The sequence below is a fragment of the Thermobia domestica genome, chromosome 10 (genome assembly GCF_964235325.1).
Source record: "Thermobia domestica chromosome 10, izTheDome1.hap1.1, whole genome shotgun sequence".
In the NCBI taxonomy this organism is placed as follows: Eukaryota; Metazoa; Arthropoda; class Insecta; order Zygentoma; family Lepismatidae; genus Thermobia; species Thermobia domestica.
Window position 1 is genome coordinate 36,920,032 of NC_137463.1, and position 23,278 is coordinate 36,943,309.

General features: G+C 37.0%; 1 protein-coding gene across 2 annotated transcripts in view; it reads left to right on the forward strand.

The window, feature by feature from the left end:
• Window positions 1–320: 320 nt before the first annotated feature.
• Window positions 321–23,278, forward strand: part of LOC145662451 (methyl farnesoate epoxidase-like) — a 72,748-nt gene continuing 49,790 nt past the window's right edge. The window contains exons 1-2 of one of the 2 annotated variants that reach the window (XM_081728039.1): window positions 321–496; window positions 16,806–16,917. In XM_081728039.1, the coding sequence (XP_081584165.1) occupies window positions 16,833–16,917 (85 nt within the window). In that variant the 5' untranslated portion in view covers window positions 321–496; window positions 16,806–16,832. The remainder of the gene's footprint in view (window positions 497–16,805; window positions 16,918–23,278) is intronic. The other variant, XM_081728040.1, reaches the window with a different exon arrangement.

Sequence of the window (23,278 nt, forward strand, 5' to 3'; positions counted from 1 at the left end):
GAACCACCAGACCAAAAAAATCATAGGTGTTGAGTTAGCCTTGATACTTCCACTCAATGTCCTTCGTTCCTGAAAACAGCTGTGAGAAGAATAGTGCTTTACATACAGGACCAAAATTCGTACTGTAAAGCATGTGTGTAGAATTTTAATTTTGATTTTATATATTTCCCCACGTTTTTTTTTTTTTGTATATATAGTTGAAGGTCATCTAGTTATCCTCCTGCATTCCGCTTCATTTAATCATACGCTTAGAGGCAGCCTGCACCAATCATTGAAAGTCTTTCTTTCGGTGAGGTTTTTGTACTGATTCCTCTTTGTTGTTTTCTTAAACGTAGGTTCCTTTCCATTTCGTGTGATCACGAGCTGGAAACTTCGCAAATGCGAAGATTTCGTGCCGAGAAGTTTTGAGAAGATAGCGGTATATATATTTGTGATTGTTTGTTTTAATTCTTGTATACTTTCCAATACCCTTGAGTACAGAGGACGGATTAAGTAAGTAAGTTAATTATTATATAACTTATTATTATTGTGCTTGAATTATGTGTATAACCACATGGAATCAGTGGCGTAACTAAAGGCTTGGGGGCCACCCCGCAGACAGCGTGGAGTGATGCCCTTTCTCTACGTCCCACTTGGGGCCCCCTGATGACTTAGCTTCCCCCGCAATGCTGGGTCTGCGGGGCCCTTATTTACGCTCCTGTATGAAATATAGAGCTCCTTCATTTCTAAGCGGTAAGCGTTGCGGCTTTGTACAAGATCTGCGGGCTCGATTCCCCGGCGGAAGTTCATACAGTTGGCATTCCATGTTAAGGTAAAGGTCATCTCTCATATAGCCTCGCTGCTGGAACGGAATCTAAACTGAAAATCGAATCAGTTAATTAAAATATGGAACTAACGTTCATGAGTCTGGCAGTGGCGGTTCTAGCCCCGGATCAGGAACCTAAACTCCTCCAGTTTTTTGAAGAACAAAAATATTTTAAGTTATTATTTGTATAGTTTTGAAACTTTATAGCAAACCCAAGATAAACTTACCATCAGGGATGAATTCAGGGGGTAACCCGTGGGAATCTACCCCCTGAGAAACACTCAAACTTTCACAAAATGTAGAAATTATTCACCCACATATTTGCATTTCTTTCCGTGCACGTGCAAACAAAATCCGATCTCTCAATATACATATGAATGACGAGACCGATTCTACCAGTACATAAATATTGAACATGCAATATCTATGATCCATCTAACATCTAAACATCCAAACATCTAACCAGTGTCGGATTCAGAGGGGGAGATCGGGGCGATCCGCCCAGAAGAGGAAACTTACTTATTTTATATATAAACAAAACTCATACCAGAGTTTGGAGCTCTTAAAAGTAGCTCTAAATAAGAGTATTACAACCCACCGCCCCCCAGAAGTCCGTCCTGAATCCGCCCCTGCATCTAACATCCAAATAGTCAATAGAACCTGTGTTTCTTAACGCTAGGAGCGAGTTTGGTAGAACATGAAATTGTTAGGTGTTGATGAAAGGTTTGTAGTACTTATATTTTAGTAGGTAGTACACTCTTGCCCTATATTATATACTAGTTGAATATACCGATGCTTCGCACAGGGGCTGTATTTGGAAGTCAACGTCTGTGGGAGTATCACCATTGATCTCAGCGACCGCGAAAACTATGGATTTGATACTAATATAGGTCATTTTGGGCTATTTTTTCCATGTCTCGGTATCTTCCCCACCGCTGACTCCCGGCCCGCATTCAATTGTAACTAAATTTGCAAGTCATCGCTAATGGAAGTTACACCATTGATTTCAGCAACCGTGAAAACTATGGATTTGACACTAATATCAGTCATTTTGGATTACTTTTATATGTCTCGGTATCTCACTCCCCGGGTGACCCCGGCCCGGAGCTGAATAGCGTGAATTTGGAAGTTAATGCGATCGGAATTTCACCATTGATTTCAACGACTGCGAAAACTATTGATTTGATACTAATATCGGCCATTTTGGGCTATTTTTTACATGTCTTGGTATCCTTCTGCCGACCCCCGGCCCACATACAATTGTAGCTGAATTTGCAAGTCATCGCTGATGGAAGTGTCACCATTGATCTCAGCGACCGCAAAAACTGTGGATTTGACTCTAATATCGATCATTTTTGATTACATTTACATGTCTCGGTATCCCCCCTCACCAGCCGGTGACCCCCGGCCCGGTGCCGAATAGCGTGATTTTGGTAGTTAATGCGATCGGAGTTTCACCATTGGTTTCAGCGACCTCGAAAACTATGAATTCGACACTAATATCGGTCCTTTTCTACTACTTTTACATGTTCCGGTAAACGTCCCCCTGAGAACACCCTGGTTCGAATTTTGACAAAAACGTTTAACTCTCGTCTGGAGTCTTACCAAGGTATTCGTGACTAAAATTTCGTAACTCTCGGTCAATTTGTCTGGTTCTCAAGCCGGTTCCGGTAAACGTCCCCCCTGAGATCCCCGTGGTTCGAAATTTAAAAAAAGGGGCTTCGTTTTGATCTGGAGCCTGGGCCAAGGTACCCCTGACCAAAATTTGGTAACTCTCGGTCCACTCATCTGGTCCCCAGGCCACAAACAGATAGACAGACAAACACACAAACAAACTCTTTATTTTATTTATATTAGATTAGATTAGCAGGTAGCACTAGCACAGATTGAGATAGGAAAAGAAAGATATTTAAGATCCTTCGATCATTCCATATGATCTCTGATGTCAGTAGATTTTAGTTCTTGAAAATGAACAGTTCTTGCGTTATTTGAAGTAGAACGACCTGAATCCTATTTTGCGCATTGGAAGTAACAGACGTAACTGTGTTTTACAATTGTTAAAGTAAACACACCTTTCTTTAATTTGAAGTCAGTTAGAGAGTGAGATTCATAGGGCGTCATTTAGAGGGATCAGGGAGGAACAGTTGCCCCCCCTGAGTTTGAGATTGATATATATTTTATCAATAGAATAGCAGTATATCAGTGAAAGATTGCTATTGAAGGTGACGAAGATCCTACTGAGGTTTTCGTGAACTAAGTTATTGATGTGTATGCAGCGAAGAAGCCAAGGCAAATACGCTTAATTTAGAGTCAGAAATGTGAGAAAGAATGATAACTTTTTGTTAACATATTTCTATGTACGGTATGTCTGTTTTAGGAGAATTAAAATATTTATTTTAAATCTTCCTTTACCAAATTTCCACATTAATAGCAAACAGTATCTACTGTAAAAAGGAAATAATAACAAAAATAACTACTGTAAATATCAAATGAAGTTTAGTTTAAAAATATTTTTTGTCAGTCTTTTTAATTATTTAATGTTTTAGATTAAATTAAACCATTGCTTTTTAAATTATGATCTTACATTGAATATTTATCCGCAATTAGTCTCAATATTAGGTAAGATATGCATATGAATGGAATTGTTAAGTATGCTACTTTGTTGCAAAAATACAGAAAAAGCACCTCCCTCCGAAGAGTTCACATTCCCCCCGGGTAAAAATGTCTGAATTCTACACGGCCTATCATAGTCTGAGAGCTGGCTGGACCCCCACTTTTTATTTTCTAGATCCGCCACTGGCCACTGGTAGAAAGTTCCCCATGTTTGAATACATCTGTAATTCCATGTTTTACAGTTATTTGAGAATGCTCAATCCAATAAAACAGTTTTTAAACCTATCTGTCCACGGGGTCACGAGAAAAATGAACTCCAAATTAGAACCTTTGTTTATTGTTATTTATATTACAAGTTTGAGACCCCATGGATAGAAATGTTATATATATATATATATATATATACATGAAAATAACTATGATTGTTACTTCATAACTCTTGAACCATCCGACTGATCTCGATCAAATTTTCAACATAAATGAGGTTCGGGTCTTTGATGATTTCTATCATTTTACTTTGACGGTGGAACTTAGGGGAAGGGGGAGAAAATAACCTATATTAGTGTCGAATCCATAGTTTTGGGGATGACTAAGGTGAACAGTGACACTTCCGATGCTGTTTAAATCCAAGGTCAGACCCCTAACTTGGGTAGGGGAAGGGGAGATAATTGAAAATATTTTCTACAAAGTGCTGGAGGGCATTTAGGCAGAACGGGAATTAGGTAGAATGGGAGTGAACCGGTTACGGGTACCTTGGTCCAGGTCCCAGACCAAGACGAAATGTTTTTTTAAGAATTCGAACCAGGTGTCAAATTTATAGTTTTCGCGGTCGCTGAGATCAATGGTGAAACTCCGATCGCACTAACTATATATATATATATATATATATATATATATATATATATATATATATATATATATATATATATATATATATATATCCCCGCCTCCTTCCCTACGTTGCTCCATCAAAGTGAAATGATGAAAAAACAATCCAGATTTGAACCTCATCTATGTTGAACATTTGATCTAGATCGATCTTGTAGTTCAAGAAATAAAGAGTCACAAACATAGTCACCTTTAATTTTATAATATAGACTACCCTTTGGCTGGCTAGGGGCTCCGCTCCTATACTCCCACGTTAGCTCGACCTACGGCCTCGCGTCTCTTATGTATCAGCCTTTGCATCAACAGTGAGTTTCGTATATTTGCTCTTAACATATCCTGAATTTGGCCCAGCTGAGGGCTTCGCCCCCTGAGCTCCGCGATTACTAGACCTACGACCTCGCACTCCTTAAACCCACAATTCTACCAAATTTGAAGTTTCTTTTCATATTTTAACTATCTGAAAGATAAGTTTTGTATCTCAAGATTCGCCCATTAATAATATGGAAATTTCTTCATCCCCCCTTTAGACCCCTTAAAAACTAAAAATATTCACTTTTGGCAATTTTCCTCTGAATTAGTCCCGGAAAGCTATAATCATATCAAATTTAATCATGCTAGTCCTACAGGTAGTGGTCAATAATTTTGGAGTGTAAAAGGTGTTCCATATAAATAACATGGTAAAGATTTTTCAGCTTCCCATAAGACCACTCTAAAGTTGAAAATTTTTGTTATTGGCGATTTACTAAGTCCAAAAAAAGAAAAAAAATAAGACCGTTTAAATAACATGGGGAATTTCTTCATTTCCCCTTTAGACCCTTTAAAAATTAAAAATATTTAATTTTGGCAATGTTTCTGTGAGTTAGTCCCGAAAATCTACAATCATACCAAATTTGAACTTTCCACGTCAACCGGCCTTTTATTTTATGTCAGTCCATCTAGTTTTATATATAGTCAGGATTTCTTTATTATTATTATTATTATTATTATTATTATTATTATTATTATTATTATTATTATTATTATTATTATTAATTCTGACTGTTAAAAAGTTCTAGGATTAATAAGCTCTTTCCTTTCTTTCTTTTTTTGGTCAGGGTCTGGAGATATTTCTTTACTCATTTCTCGATCTTCAGCTTCTTCTTTTAACTCCCATAATTTGTTCTATTTTTGAAATCATCGGTTAGTTGTGTTCTTTTTCGTATTCCTCGCTTTCCTTCCATCTTTCTCTCTATGGCAGTATGAAGAAGACAATTTCTTCGCAAGATATTTCCAATCCAATTGAGCTTCCCACAAACAATGCTGACTAAAAGCGTTCTCTTCCAGTGACCACGCCAGCTTTAGTTTCTTAGGGGCACAAAGGAGGGACAGAGAATTTTTTTTTGGGGGGGGGCGACTATTTTTTCGTACCAAAAATGATAGTTTTATGATGCTTGACTTACATTACAGTACAACATGTATTGCATTGTTGTTTCCATATTATATAATTAATCATAAATTAATCGTATTTCAAATAATATTTGCAACTAACAAATAATGAAATATTCGATTCCCGGTATGAAATATTCGATTCCCGGTGTAAGGATATTCACATTTGAACCCGTTACAGTGGTTTGAATTCCACATTAAATGGCCTGTCTGCATTTTATATAGCATCGGTGTTAAGAAAGACGCTAAACTATTATCTAACCAATCAAATTGAAGATACCTTAGTGAACCTAGATTTAACAGATTACACCACCACCTATCAGGGTTAGAAAAATTGTTTCGAATAAAATTTACGTATTTTTCCCTTAGAGCTCGAGTCTGTAATTAAAATGGCGGTGTTCCTATATAATTTTTCAGTTTCCCTCGTCCACCCCTACACAGAGAAAAATCCGTTCTCCGGACAGCGGTATATTGTACAAATATACGGTATCCTCTTGCTTACTATAGAAATCAGTACGGAGCATACGTTATCCGTATGCTACATAGGCCCTGCCCTTAGATGTTACATCATGCCGTTGTAGGATGTTTGACATCTAATAGTTTTCAGTATATCACATACATATACTTATGTTTCCTTCGTCAGCTATATGTTATATACGTCCACTTGTATGTGAGATCCTGACCGCCTACATTGTTTCATACAGAAAGTACGTATAGATGGAACACTTATACAGAAAGTATTATAAAACATGCGTTTTCAGTTATACGTCTCCTGTACGGAATTACGCATGTAACCTACCTTTTTAAGTACGCCACCTACAATTTTTTCTCAGTGTAAGTGGGAAATTAAGTGGGAGATTAATTTTAGCATTGGCAAATTTCTCCCTGCAAAATATTAACTTTTTATTTCGTAAATGTTTCCTGCCAATGGTTGTTTCTCAAGATATTTTGCAGTATGAAGTAACAAAATTCACCCTATATATATACACACACACACACTCTCATCCCTCATTTTAATTGGCTTCCTCCATTTTTAAGTTGTTTAAAAAGGGAGCATGAATGTTCAAATGTTTCCGATTGTCTGTAAGTTCTTGCAGTGTGTAATATCCACTACAAATGTTTGCAGTGGCAAATATCTACAATTACATTGCAAAAGAATAATATAGCACTATGCACTTTTCATCAAGCACGATATCGAACCTGGCCGTATAAAATACTGAATACGCTGTAAATATACATTATAAGACAATAAGGCATTTATTCCGAAGTTGGGCGTCCGCTTTCGCCACGTTATCTCCTTTCCACATTTTCTGCAATTTGTTATTAGGTTCATTAATCCGTGCTCTTCACAAACTTTTAAAAGATTTTGCTCGTTATCAACGTATTGCTTCACAAATGTTAAAACTTTTAGTTCATTGGCCTTGTACATTCGCCATGTTGATAACATAAATGCTCGTTTCTTTCCCACAATGCAACTGTTCGGTTACCTTGTGCCAAGTAGTTCCTTCCGCTTGCCGTATAGTCCCATGTTTATAACCGCTTATATATAACAAATAAACAGATTTTTCGAGACTCATATATTATCAAGCACACAAACGATCAAATTATCCATATCTTTCCTGTAAATTAAAAAAAAAAAAAAATGCTGGAAACGGACGCCCAACTTTGGAACTTAACCCCATAATAATTGCAACATTTTCGGTTTAAAATCAGGACATTCAGACTGCATCGACTTCTCCCCGCAGATTTTATGTGTTGCTTCCCAAATTCGTTAAATGGAGGTCCGTAAAATCGAGGGATGAGTATGTTTAGTTGTTACTTTCATATTCTTTGAAAATGCGAAGCATTAGTGAAAAATAAAATAAGATTATCGCTGGACTGGTAGACTTGACAGCGTATCTCCCCCTCATTTCCTGCCTACTTGTCAATTTAAAAAATACGTAAAAGTTGAATTATTATTTAACACTGTAGCTAGAAACCTAAACCTTAGTGGAACCAACAACACACTCATGTATTCTGTTGCTACATGTATGCACTGCGAATTTCAATTTAAACAAATGCAGACTTTAGATCAATATTCCTTGTGATCCGATTAATCCGAGATAGCTTACTTGCAAAGCTTGTCATCAATACAGCAAAATCGAAATTTCGCCAACTATTTGATTTTTTAAGGTATATAAGCCGAGTAAAACGCAAAATAAGCGTATACGAACTTTGATTCGCTCAGCTCAATTAAGCCACGTAGTACAATTATTACAATGACAACTTCTTTATAATCAAAGGACGAATACAACGTCATCATAAGTAACTATATGTTTTAATATGTTTACTCATAAAAACATTTTCTCTAATTACACTTCATTGCATTGCGAGAATATGACGAAAATGGTTAAAAACGTTCTCTTTTCCAGTCCAAACGTGTCACCATTCAAATCTCTACAAAAGGTTCACTGAACCTACAACCAATTTTATTACTATTATGGATTTTAAACTGAATAATTGGAACTAGAAATAACACCCATTCCTTATTGCCACTTAAAGGGGAAAATATTTACTTTTCCCTTTTTTTCTAAACAAGAATTTAATTTGGCGGGTGGATAGTAGTCGTCATTTATTTAAGACATGGAAGTCCTTGAGCATCAGGGACGTACGCAGGGTGTGGGTCCTGGAGGTCCGGGCCCCTCCGAAATTTCGACCTTTGTGTAAATTTAGCCTAATTTTAGGGTCAATTTTAGGAATTTTAATATAAAATATCCTCATATTGAGTTTGCGTTATAAAATACCCCTCCCGAAATAAATTCCTGCGTACGCTACTGTTGAGCATCATGTACCCGCAACCTTCAAATTTCACTAACGTCGAGATCACAGCTGTCATCAAATTTTTGTTGCATCAAGGGAAGTCACTGAAGTAAATTCATGAAAAAAATCAGTGACGGTACTCTCCTCCTTCATATGCAGTGGTGAAGAAATAAGTGATACAGTTTTAAGCGTGGTGATTTATCAACAGACAATGCTTTACGTCAAGGCTAACCAAAAGCAATGACTGTCCCCGAAATCGTGGATGAAATTCATGACATTGTTCTTGAAATTTGCAGAATTTCAGCAAAACGTGTCGCAGAGATTATGGGCACTTTTCTGGAACACATCGGTAACATAATTCATAATGACTTGGGCATGCGTAAGCTTTCGTCGTAATGGGTTCCCAAAAATCTATCAGCAGATCAAACGAGTGAAAGAGTGACGACATCAAGGGAAGTCTTCAACCATTTTTACCGCAATGCCCATCAATTTCTGTCGGAAATAGAAACCATGGAGGAAACATGGTTGTACACTACGATCCTGAAATGAAGCAACAGTCAATGGAGTGACAGCACTCATTTTCTCCTCGCCTCAAGAAGTTCAGGAAACAAAAGTCCTCTGGAAAAGTGTTTGCGACATTCTTCTGGGAGTCCTACTCATAGACTACCTGCCCAAAGGTCAGACATTAAATGGAGAATCTCTGCATTACTCCTAAACTGAAAGACAAATTAAAAGTGCAATGCCACGAAAAACTGAAAGAAAAAATGAATTCTGTTTCTTCAGGGGAATGCATCTGTACTGTATATCAAACACTGAAAACATAACTGACATTACATGATCTAGGATTTCAATATCTAGATCATCCTCCTTATTCCTCAGATTTAGTTTCGTCTTACTATTACTTATTCCCCAATCTCAAGGACGCAATTTTGGATAAGCGTAAGTGTTATGAACAGTGATGCGAGGGACAGTCTCCAGAGTTATTAACTGGTCTTCAGAAACCGGAGCACCATGCAAAGAAGCATTGAACTTCGGGGGAGAATGTAAAATAAGTAAAATCTCTTCATTCCACGCGCACTACTTCTGGGTTGGGCTATGAACTTTTCAGCAGCTCCTCGCACATGTCTGCTCAATATGGTAGACAATATGATAGACGACACGTCAGTGCTTTGAAGCAAAATAACAAAGGGAACATTAATACAGACCAATTACTAACTAAAGATCAGCATTTTGACAATACATTTTATTGGGAGTTAATCAGTTTAATCCTATACATTTACTATTACTATTATTTGCAGTAAGGGAAAACACAACACTTTTTATCTCCTCCAGAAATTAAACTCTTGGTACTCACAAATTAAGCTGTTATAAGTCCATCCTATGAAAACTGAATATCGAGAATAATGTTCCACAAAAGATATAGAACCTTTAAATAAAACAAAATGTATAATTGAAACGTTCAAATCTGGATAAATACGCACGAATTATTTAAGGCATATAATTAATGGTTGTACGTGTCTTTTATTTCTTATTGAAGTTGATCCAATGCAATAAAACAAGTCGATCAACTCTACTACTTTTATTCCCTAGGCAGAAAGAATCGGATCTATAATGTAACCAATTCTTAAATAATTTTTTTAAAAAAGTTGCCTATTCTTAGTGTTCATAAGAAAGAGCTATAACTAAAATTTACCGGAAAAAGCGCTAAATTAGAAAACAGAAATATACGTGAATACCCAGATGCTCAAAGAAGAATGTTTGAGCAGTAATCCACCACATAGTAAATGCATTGATAATACAATCTGATAATGTGATTGGCTATGATACTGACGTATAAAATACCATATTTAAAATGTTTTAAGATGTAGGAGTCGGGGGTGGGGTGGGGCAAGTCAGGGAGGTAGGAGCAGCCACAAAGAGGGCGCCTGCCCCCCTTGCTCCCCTCTGGCGTTCTCCTCTCTCCTATCTATTTCTAAAATATCTTCGTTTATTTCATTTCCTTCGTCCATTTCATCTTCTCCATCTTCCTCCAACAACACATTTCGAAGCTCTCTAAATATTTCTTCTCTAACTTCCATAATGTCCAAGTCCCTGAATCATACAGTCTAATACTTCATATGCCTCATATGACTAACTTCTTCCTTAGAAATATTTCTCCATTTAAAGAAAATTAAAACAATATTTCCTTTAGGCTAGGGTGACCAAATCATCAACTAGAAAAAACGGGACATCTTTTATTTTTGGACAGGTTGCTCCGCTAAATATATGTTTTAGTCTCTCCGTTCTCTCTTTTCTTGTATCTCTCACAAAAAAGGGCAAATTTGTACTTTTTTTTCGTTTCAAAACCTATTGAAAAGGTTGTGGAATCAATTAAATAACAAATAAGTACTTAACTATCAGCAGCTAACAAAAAATGAAAATAATGAAATATTTAAAAACATTACTAAAAATATATGAAGAATATATAAAAAATATATTACTAAAATATACGAAAATATCAATTATTAAAATAAAAAAAACACGAGGTATATTCATGAGAATAAAGTAATGCAAAACATGAGTTCATTTCATCAGGTAGATTCATGAGAACACTTAGCTGATGTCCTAGCCATCTTTAAAACTTCCATCTTTTGTAATACACAGTTATAAAAGTTACAGCAGTCCCTTTTGAAATTGTATATTACTTGACGAATTGCAGATAAGATCTCCACTCCCATCCTGTCTCTTTCGTCTGTTGTCCACTAAATGTTCATGAGAGAAAATATTCATTCAGTATTACCATCATGGGCAGGGGTAATATTTAAACACATATTGGCATATCTTTAAAAATTCAGAGTGCTGTTCAGACCTAGTATAGGTTTTGAAAAAACAAACCCACTTCTCGCGGCACTGGAGTGGTTTTTTTTTCTTTATCTTTCTCGCTCCACTCTTTTATATAATTGCTAATAAAATCCTTCAACGAAGCAATTGATCGAAAAGCAAAGAATAATTTATTGTAATACCTTTCTCCTTGAAGTAAGAAACACAATCTTCAACTTGTCCTTAACTGGGAATGTCCTTGAACAGCATCCATTCGAACATTGAAAAAATATAGAACGATATATTCCATTTCCTTAGATATTCAATGCAGGTTTTATAAAACTCATTAACTTCATTTTTGAAGTTGATTTTGTCTTGTTGCTTTTCAGAACAGATTTTACATTAAATGATAAAAATTATTCCTTTTTTCTTTCAGACATAATTTTAAGCATGCCTTCCAATACAGCATTGACCTTCATAATACTTCTTACGTTTTTTCAATTTTCTTAATTCCGTGGTGGAAAGTACTAAGCTGGCTATTAATAAACCATACGTACGCTTCACTTAAAGGATTATATATATATATATATAAACGTAAGCAAAATCTTTGGAGTTTTCCCCCTCGTTTTAAAAAGAAATCCTTTAAAGCATCAAATAATTTTAAAACTCGTTCTACTGCAGGCATCGAAGATAACTAACAAGTTTTAGAACGTGACAAAATAATGGCAAATTCAATGTCAACCATTTCACAAAATTCTTTTAGCCTCTCTGTTCGTACCGTGTATACAAAGAAATAAGAGAAGAAGAGTTTGACGACAATACTCTCTATGTCACAACTTAATCTATCAGCAGCTGTATCTGAGCAGTTCTGTAAGACTTTGTATGTACGACATGTGCTGGACAATCCACACTTTCAATATTTCCATGTAAATTGACTTTCAATTTTTTAAACACATTACATTTTCCTTGTCTGTTCAAACTACGAAAATTTGTGTTTGTATTGTCATCTCAAAATGCAACGCAACTGTTTTTAAATTTAAACTCACAATACAGTTCAAGGTATCTTGTCTGACGTTTCACAGGGCAAGGAAGCAATTTTCAATACTCTTTCGTTTATGTCAAAATACTGAATTACAAAACGAAAGATTTTGATAGCTTTATGATTACTCACATCTGTTAAAATGCCATAAAAGGGGCATTTATTTATCTCTTCAACGCTAGTTTTCAAACTAAATGGAGTTAAAACACCAGTTATCAGGGCCTATTGTTTTTTTCTGACAGAACTGAACTTCGATGCGATTGACAAGCCACTCAATATAAGACTGTTTAATTTATTCTTACAATCATTTGACCAAAAACTGTGATTGTGGCTTATCGTATGGTAGACCTGAGTTAGCTCAGCAATTCTCGATTTTCTTTCTTCATTTGATTCTTGTTTTGTAAAAGAATTGTAAAGACACTTACTGCAACTTGGCAAACTCAGTCTGTTCCTATGTTTCACTGATTTGGTAGGCCCAAGCAGATTGCACGGAACGTAACATAATAAACACGCACAATAAAAACAGCCGCAACACGTCCTATTTGATTTGAAGCTTGACTCACTCTGACCGAAGATAACATTACTCTACGGAAACATAGGCAACTACTGTATTAAACTCATGTATCGAGTTTTGGGGTGGAGCGATCAAATCTGTCACCGTGGAATTTATAACAAACTTCTCTCAGCGTTGGATTCCAACTCCCTTTATTTGCTTTTTCTTAATTTTAAACATTATTTCACTTACAACTAGTTTTCTTTTCACTTTCACTTTTATACTTTTATTCCCCTTTCGTAAACGAAAGTACGTTACATCTTAGTCAAATCACGGAAACACTGTACTGTACTGATGACAGCGTCTCAATCTTCCATCGCCCAAAACAGAGAACAAAAACAAGGTTATATTTCGTCGTCTGAGATTCAATACCGCATAAATAACATTTCACAGATTTTACAGGAGAGACAAAAAACTGTTTAAAAGCTAGCTTCAGCCTTACTATACACTGTATTACTTCGACGGAATAATAGAGCCATTTGTCGTGATAAATGGTGTACTATTTAACCAGATTGTGGGCCATCCTATAGCCTACTGATTCTAATGGTATCAAAAACTCAAATTCGCTAAAATTGGAAATACAAGGTGTTGAATCTTAGACGACGATTTGTTTCTCAGAAGTTTTCAGCCCCTTGCACTGTTGTCTGAGGAGTGGGAGTCTTCGACTGGGGAGGAGAAACAGTGCAGTCGCCACATCAACCATCGCAAACGTCGTAATGACGTTCCTCAGTCATTAGACATATTCTAATATAATCACATAGCTTAGTAAAATAATAATATAAATTAGGAAATTTTAGAGATTAGAAAGGTTTGTTTTGTACCAAATGTAAATATAGAACATTTTGGCGTCCCGGGAGATTTTTTCGGGACAACGGGAATGGTAGTGAAAAGACGGGACAATCTCGTTTTTACGGGACGGTTGGTCACCCTACTATAGACAGATTACCAGTAATCAGCTCCACCTAATTCTCCCCTTGCACTTTATTCTCTATTTTAATTTTTTCTATTTTCTTTTTTAGTTACAGTGTTCTATGTGTGTTTTATATTTTAACTTGTAATTGCTGTTATATCATGAATGTATGAAAGGATTAAGTGCAAGACAAGGCAGATTGTCTTAATTCAGCCATTTAAAATACGTTAAAAATAATTGTATTAGTGGATATCTTAGAAAATTTATCATGAGGATATGTAAATGCCATGAGAACGTCATTCATACCTAAACGGCTGAATGAACTCATATAGACCACATGGTTACACTATTGACATTTTTTTGAATGTTGTAGGAGCGGTTGTACAGTTTTACATAGTTCCTGTGATAAAACTTAGTCGACTTATATGAACAAAAATAAACGTTTACATAAAAACGAATACCACAACTATATTTAGCATCACAACCATTATCATTTCAGAAGATTCCTTCTCCTGGGGAACAATTTATATATGCTGGGGATGGAAAGAACTTCGAAAATACTGAAAAAGCAAATTGAACACGATCTGAGATATGAGTCGGGATGGCGGGACAGAGGGTGCTGAATTTGTACCCGCTATACGAAGTTTCCCTACGGGCCATCCCCTGAAACCATTCTTGGTCATAACAATCTCATAAATTAATAACAGGAAAATTTTACTATAGATTGACCGAGCGACGTACAAAGGTATCTCTTGTTTGAAATAACTGGGATAGTTGTTCACATGGAAAATAAATGCAAAGTATATAGAATTCTAGTTAGTAAGGTTGTCTGAGAAGACTTTTGGATATACGAAGGTACCCCATATGCAAGACGTAGTCGGATCGACCGCAAACAGCGGCGGTTTGTCGCCAAAAATTTGGCAGGCTGACACGGTTAGACGCGGTGGTACCGTTACGAAATTACAAGAATGACGCAATTTTACCGCCATGGAGGTAATAAGACGGAATTCACCGTTTCTCCTCCTTTGGAACGCTAGTGCCGCCATTAAACCACCACATGGCTGCTTAATAACCGCCAGTACCAGCATTAACGGGCTCTTCACTGCCGGCTTTAATCATCTACTCTCAGTTTTGGCAACAACATATTGGTACTTAAGCGCTGAAACCTATGTACCAATACATGGTTAAAATACAAAATAACTACCACTTCAGCGTGGTACTTGTATGCTAATTTAACACCAAAGACATCGCCCTCCAAGCATATCAGAAGTAACTAGTAATTGTCAGTGAGAATTTTACTTTTGGAGTTTATTATTTGCAATGAGCAAAGCTTTAGGCGGTATTTTTGACATGTTTGCCAAGTAGTAAGTAACGCAACATGTTCTGCTGTAATCTGTCACGAAAATAGTTTTGTAGAGTATAGTGCTGCCACCTGTTGATCTTATATCCTAGCTCAGCGGACGTTACCGAGTTCTCACAATCATTCAGCGGCCATTCGTCGAAAAGTCTGTAACACCACCTGGCGGAAAAACGACAACTACCATCTAACATTACGACGACGGCAGCCGCTTTGCTTCCGCTTCGAACCGTCATTTTTCTTTCATTTCGGCGGCTATCTAACAAAAGGCAACAGGGAACCGATGATAGTTGGCGGCACTTTGCACATGGGGTAAGATGTTAATATAAGGAATGATCTTTAGGTAACGTAACAACCAGGTCCGTAGCCATAATACTAAAACTGGCTACATATTGACCAGAAGACAGGACAGCCGAACCGAGGTACAGTAAGATCTTTATGTGGTAACAACCAGGGCTGTAGGCATAATACTGGCTGGCCACACATTGACTAGAGGACAGGACAGCCGAACTAAGGTAAAGTATTGTGACCAATGCAAACAAAACCTCGTACCACATATCTACTCGAGCACATGCTAGGCAAAAGCCTTTTCAACTTGTTATTCAGACACATGGTCAACGTACTCTAGACTTTCAGCATCCTCTCTGCATCAACTTGGATAACTACTTGTTGTCAACGAGCGACTATTCACCTCGAGGCGGCCAAATACTGACATCATTTTGGTTTGTAATTTCAGTCCGTAAAATGATGTCATAAATTTCTGTCCGTAATTTGGCTCATACAGCTAATATTAACATATGAGCGTAAAAAAAAAAAAAGTGCTCTTCGCTGTTCCTCTTGCCCGTTCTTTGAGCAGGCAGTCATTCCCTGATTTACTCAAATTGTTTGACTGGTAATAATCCCTCGATCCCTCGCTCCTCTCTCTCTCTCTCTCTCTTCTTTTCGGAGTTATAGGCTGCCGAAAGCACGAAAAAAATGAATTTTAGACATTCATAACTCCAAAACTATGGGACCCACCATACACGGGTCAAGAATTCATTGAGGAACTAATATATGCGCTATCGAAAAATACATGTTTCAGAATCCAAGGTTATTCACGCAACAATTTTTATAGAGTTTGATTGGCCACGGACATATACTTTGAGGTACTCACCAACTCCCTCTATAAAAATTGTTGCCTAAATACTGCCGGGTTCTGAAACTTGGATATTTGTATAGAGCACATATTACTTCCTAAATGAAGTCTTGACTCGACTATGTCTGGTCCCATAGTTTCGGAGTTATGAACGTTTGTTCGTTCGTTATGTTATGAACGTTCGTTCGTTAAGTGAATTAAATGAACGTTACTTCATTTTTCACATGTTTTCGGCAGCCTATAACTCTGAAAGGGAGTATTTGTGCACCCAGGTTTGTCTTTGCGTTTCGTCTTATTTTGGTGTCAGGAATCACCTCCCAAACGTTGTCGGTGTTGTTTTGAAACACCCTATGCATATATCTATATACGGGTAACAACTTTTGACTTTTATAGGGCAAGTTGAAATTACGTTTTTTTTTTTTTTCTAGTAAAATAGGTCTTTGCTTTCCTTGTGTTAATATTAGTTTGTATGTATGTTTCAGATATTTCAAGGAAACATTAGTTGAAGAATGTTGTGGATATGGGGTGTTTTGATTGGACTTGTTCTTCTCTACATCTACTTAGATCTTCGACTACCTGAAAGATTCCCGCCTTGTAAGTATTATATACTACACTCCAAACTTTCTTTTTCAATTTTTCATAGTCTTAAACCAATATTCATTTTTAATGATTAATAGCGCTCAGGAAGATAGAAATAGTGCTTAAAGCATTTCTGAAGAAATAAAGAAAAAAAAAATATAACTTTTGCTTCTATTATGGTCCATAAAATGACGTACTAGACGGTTTTTGCTGTTCTTTTTTTTAAAGGCGGGGCTGTCTGGAGCAAAACCCTCAAGGTTAATAGCATTCTATTTTTAAATTACTTACATAAGACTGGTTGGTGGAAAGTTAACTGTAATCATATAAACATGTCGTGTATAATTTTGTTTAATCTTCTGTTAAGGGTCTTTACTACAGTGAAATTAAACTACCGCTACTTTTAGAGTTTTTCTGTAATATTTTCAAAATAAATAAAAATATTCGAAAACCAGAAACGTAGTGAACTAGACGATAAGATTTTGCATGTGATACCTTTACCACAAATCACCTATCTGCTTTTAATGTGCCGCTATTTACAGAACCCACAAAAATGCTGCTAAATCTATATACTGTTGCAAATCGAAAGCACATACATGAGTTATGATAACGCTATCACACGCAAAATCGTATTGTCTAGTGCACTACGTTTTTGCTTTTCGAATGTTTTTTATTTATTTTGAAGATGTTACAGTAAAACTCTAAAATTAGCGGTAGTTTAATATCGCTGTAGTGAAGACCCTTAAGAGCCTGCCTTACTAAAAATAATACAAAATTTGCCATTTTTCTTTTGCTTGTTTATTCATCAGTGAAAGGAGATAATGAAATGCAAGTTAACACAATCATAGATAATGCTATTCTACAACAGAAAATATGGACCTGACGAATGTTCAGTGTTTGCCAGAAAAACAATTTCCCTAAAATCTAAGTTAAGGCAGCGAGTAGAGGAACAAACTCAACTGCATTTGGTTACGAACCATATTGTTTTGATTTCCTGTAAACACCTTTTTAAATAATAGTTGTATTTAGTTTGTAATAAACAAAATAGTTTTAACATGCAGTTATTAAAACTAAATAATAACGTTAATTAAAAAGTAGTTCAGAAGAAACCAAAACAACATGATACGTAATCAAATGCAGTTGAGTTCATTCCTCTACTCGCTGTCTTAACTTAGATTTTAGGGAAATTGTTTCTCTGGCAACACTGAACATTCTTCAGGTTCATATTTTCTATTGTAGAATAGCATTATCTATGATTGTGGTAACTTGCATTTCATTATCTTTTTTCACTGATGGGGGCGCGGTGGCTCAGTGGTAGCCCCCCCTGCTGGTCTAGTGGCTAGCACGTGCGCCTTTGGTGTACGGGGTCCCGGGTTCGATTCCCGGTGGGAGAGCCTTTGTGATTTTAACTGTCCTCGATATTTGTGTGTTCGTGTTCCTGTCGCTTTGGTCAATGGAGAAAGCAAGTTAAAAATGAGTAAAGCAAGTAAAATTAGATATAAGTAGTTAAGTAAGTTACTGGAACACGTTCGGTGAGTCAGTTGACTTTAAAAAAAAAAAAGTGGTAGAGCGTTCAACTCTGGTGCTTGGGGTCTCGGGTTCGATCCCAGCCCCCGCCAAGTGAACTTTGTAGTGGAGAAACACCGTGCTCGTGGGTTTTCTCGGGGATCTCCCGTTTCCTCCCACTTTCTTCATTCCACTATTTTACTCATCTCTCATCATCACCGTCTCCTTTAGCCTAACCGGCATAAGCGTGGGACGTAAAACTCAAAAATTTTCTTTTTTTTCCCTTTCACTGATGAATAATCAAGCAAAAGAAAATGGTAAATTTCGTATTAATTTTTAGTAAGACAGGCTCTTAACGCTGAAGATTGTGGTATCATTAAAGAACGAACTTTTTTGGTAAGATTTTAGTCATCTTATGGGGCGTTTACACTTGGTCGATTTAGTCAAATGACTAAATCGATTTAGTCGCACGACTAAATCGACTCGCTGCATTTGCCACTAAATCGAAGCAACTAGGCCGAATCAGATCAATGGATGTGTTCAATTATTTCAACCACAGAAAATAGAACGTCTTTCAATTCAGTTGCCAGTCGATTAGTCGCCTTCGATCAACAAGCGATTAAGTTGAAGCCCCGTTTACACGGTCGAATAAGTTGAAAGTGACGTCAATTCAACTGAATGGAACGCAAATCGACTAAGTGTAAACGCCCCATTGGACGTATCTGATGATATCTTTGTGGTAATTTGTGACGTACCCTTTTCGTCCCTATTTGGTCATTTCTGACGTACTCATTTGGTATCTTTTTGGTTCAGAAACGATAGAAAAACATCTCTTTTTACCTGCGTGATGGCTGATTATTATTTCTTTCTCACACACTCTGCTTTTCATTCTGAGCAAAGATGCTCATTCCTTATGAGTAACAAGCATTATGAGTAACATGGCTTATGAGTAAATTGTAATGATAAAAACTTCAAAGATACTTATTTTAGGATAAATTTTGTATCTCTTTATTCCCTTATGATCATTTTTTAATCAAAGTGACAGGTAATCATGCCTGTTGTTCTGTATGGTTGCGAAACATGGTCAATTACTCTGAGAGAAGAACATAGACTGAAAGTATTTGAGAACAAGATCCTGAGACGAATATTCGGACCCAAGAGGAACGGGAATGGGGATTTGCGGAAACTTCATAACGAAGAGCTACATAATTTATATGGTCTACCCAACATTGTTAGGGTCGTCAAGTCTAGGAAGCTTAGGTGGGCGGGTCATGTAGCTAGAATGGAAGAAAGTAGAAACGCTTTCAAAGTCTTGACTGGAAGACCAATCGGAAAACGACCATTAGGAAGACCTAGGCGCAGATGGGAGGACAATATTAAGATGGATCTCGCAGAGATTGGAATACAAAGTAGAAACTGGATGCAGTTAGCTAAGGATAGAAGTCAGTGGAGAGCTCTTGTGAACGCGGCATTGAACCTCCGGCTAACATAGGCCATAGAGTTAGTTAGTTAGTTAGTTAGTGATATGATAAAAATGCAGCTTGTGGTAGGTACTATTTTTTATAATGTACTTCAAACGGTATAGCCGGCTTCCAATGATTCAATCATAAACAATAGTTAATTAATTTCAGTGTGGCAAAAGTAATTACAGACTTTATCCCCTTTTCTCCCCTTAAAATAAGAACTTTCGGAAACTTTAGAGCACCTATCTACTTATCGTTCTATTCGACTGATTTGGACTTGAATGTCACCGATACCTGTCGTCGATCAACTGATCGATCACGAAACTTATGAATTCGACAGAAACCTAAGTCATTTTGGACTTTTTTCTCCTGCTTTCTCATTCTCCTCGTTATGCCAATGGAAGATAAACTTGGACTCAAAACGATATTAGCAATGTCATTGACCATCTCAGTGACTCCCGAAAACTATTCGACACGAATACCGGTCGTTTTCGATTATTTTTACATGTAACTACCTTTCCACTAATACTCCCTGGGGCGTCTCAGCCCCATATCGATGGGACTTAACTCGCACTTGGTAGAATTGTACCAGCTTGTCACTTTATTGTACCAGCATATATCGTCATCTTTACACTGTCTATATTTCCAATAATTTTTGCTGTAAATAGGCAAATTTAGTGATTTCACGACCTTTGAGGGTATTTCTACCTATTTCTAGTCAAAAAGTAACCATATACTAGTTCAGTGTTTCTTCCAGACATGTTTTTTTTTTTGGGGGGGGGGTCATTGCTTCCCCTGAGCTCTGAGAGTGCCCCCCCGGACGAGACCAAAATAATACGTCTATAATATAATAATAAATAAAATAGTACCAGCAGTGCCCCCGGAATACTACGTGAGTCCCCCTGCCTGGAACACTTTTTCTGAATGATCGACTGTACTGGTTACTTTCCTCATAATGCACTGTGCGGAGAGCCTAATATTCATTTTAAAAAAACACACTTCATTATTAGCAACACTTACAATTAGAAAACAAGATTTATTTTATCGCGACCTAAGAAATATCAAATTAAATTTTCTACGACTGCATATTTAATATATTTAATCTTTTAAGTTAAGAAGTATTTTTATTTATCTTTATAATGTATCTGAGAGAGAATGGAAAGTTTTACTTACCAACGAGCGGGTTATGTTGCCACGGGTAGTAGTTTCTTCATAGATGCACCACCAAAGGAGAGCGGTTCAGGCTATCTGTATGTTAAATCTAATTTAGGAGAGAATAGTGAACTTTATTTACCTTCGCGCCACCATGTCTAGTGGATTTTTTATCGCTGCGCCGCCAAAGGGAAAGCGGTATCTGGTCTTGAAAGACTTTTCTTCGCGCCGTCGCAGACCATTGTTTTTTTCCATGTGTGGATTTCGAAATTATTTGCTGCGGTTAACGACTATAGTTTTTTTTTTTTTGACGAACTTAAATAAACTCAGTAGACTTTTGATTAATGTGGGTATCGGATATTACAGTCAATAGTAATTAGATGAAATATTGTTATTGATTTAAATAAACGTATAGGACATTTATTAGTAATAGGATAATTGGCACTTTGCAGTACTGCGTATCAGTAAATGAACATGAAATACATATTTTTCCTTACTTGCCATTTTGATAGAACATTCATTAGAAACCTTGACAAATGTAGGTTGTTTCAAGTCTGATTACATTTTGTGTTTACATTTTCTGTACGTGTAATTTAGTCGGTGCGTCACGTATGATTTTGTATACGAGGTGCTACCCATAATATCCGAAAATGTCATTGTAAAAATCAGAAAACTATATTTACGTCCTAATGTCCTCTTTTAAAATAGTCGCCTCCGGCATATATGCAACGATGCCAGTGTTCCCAATTTTGGAAGCACTCCTGGATGTCCGAGGGTGAAGGGTCTTCACGAGCCGTTGCCATTCCACTTGGATGTCTTCAATGGAGTCAAAATGTCGCCATTTGAACGCGAGTTTCATTTTCGAGAACAGGTAGAAGTCACACGGGGCTAGATTAGGGGAATAAGGAGAGTATAGGACCTTCGCCAGGTTGGTTTTGTCCAAGACTTCCCTCACAACGAACGAAGTGTGCGCGGGTGCGCTCTCATGGTGAAGCAACCAGTCTGCCATTTGTGCCGAACATATTCCCTCAATCTCTTCAAAGCCTCGCAGTAAAACTTCCCGTTGATATTCTGACTAGGTGGAACAAACTCCTTATGCAGAATGCCTTGAATGTCTAAAAAAGAGATCAGTGTCGACTTGATGTTGCTGTGAATTTGTCGAGCTTTCTCCAGCCTTGGAGAGGATGGTCTCTTTCATTTTGATGATTGCTGCTTCGTTTCTGAGACATAATCATAGACCGAAGATTCAACACATGTAATGTCTCTGGATAAGAAGTTTTGGCACTCTCGAACTCTTGGTTGCAGCTCGGTGCACGTCTGAATCCTGAGTTGTTTTTTGGTAGATTCTGAGAAGGCGAGGGATAAACTTGGCTGCAATTTGTCTCATATTTAACTCATCGGATAAAATTCATTGACATGTACCGTAAAACAGTCGAAGCCTCTTACAAAAGTCGTGAATTGTCTATCTTCTGCGTCTTCACGAATCACATCACGCCCTTTCATGATCATTTCCGATGTTGTTATGTTGATAGTTGACCCGAATGTTTGTCATCTTTCACAGATTCGCGGCCTTCTTTGAAACGTTTGAACCACTCAAATGTTCTTGCTTGACTCAGTGTACTCTCACCAAATGGCTCTTTCAGCATGCGGTGAGTATGCATGCAGTTTTCTTCAACTTGACACTGAACGTGATTCAAATCCGTTGCTCCGTACGTCTGTCATTTGACAAATAGCAGAAGCACTGAAACACGTCCTGACACACACAGCTACAACTCACAACTGAATGCGCCAAAGATGACACATCTTTGTGGTGCAGAAAGTATGGGCGACCAGGGCAAGAGTGAACACTTTTTGTAAATCAAAGAATTGCGGTGCAATGGTAGCAGCGAAAAACGCAATATGCCTTTGATATGAAAGCCTGTTATCTCTAATAACATATACAGTTTAATTGCGACAAAGCAAGCAGAGGATACAGAGAAATAACATAGTGTTGATGAAGGAAATTTTTTCTACTCTTACCCCATGTGGTGGAGTAAGAGTAAACAACGGTTGGAGCAACAGTGTACAGTCAAATGAAAACACAGAAGCGTGGGCATAAACGCCAAGAAACACGCTGAATCATAGATGTATATGTACTGGTTATATGGAACTAAAGGAAGTTATAAAATACCAAAGAGTTTAGTAAAATACCAAATTGAACTCCCAACAAAAGTTACAGTACTACATCATACATGCTATAATTACAAAATATGAAAATA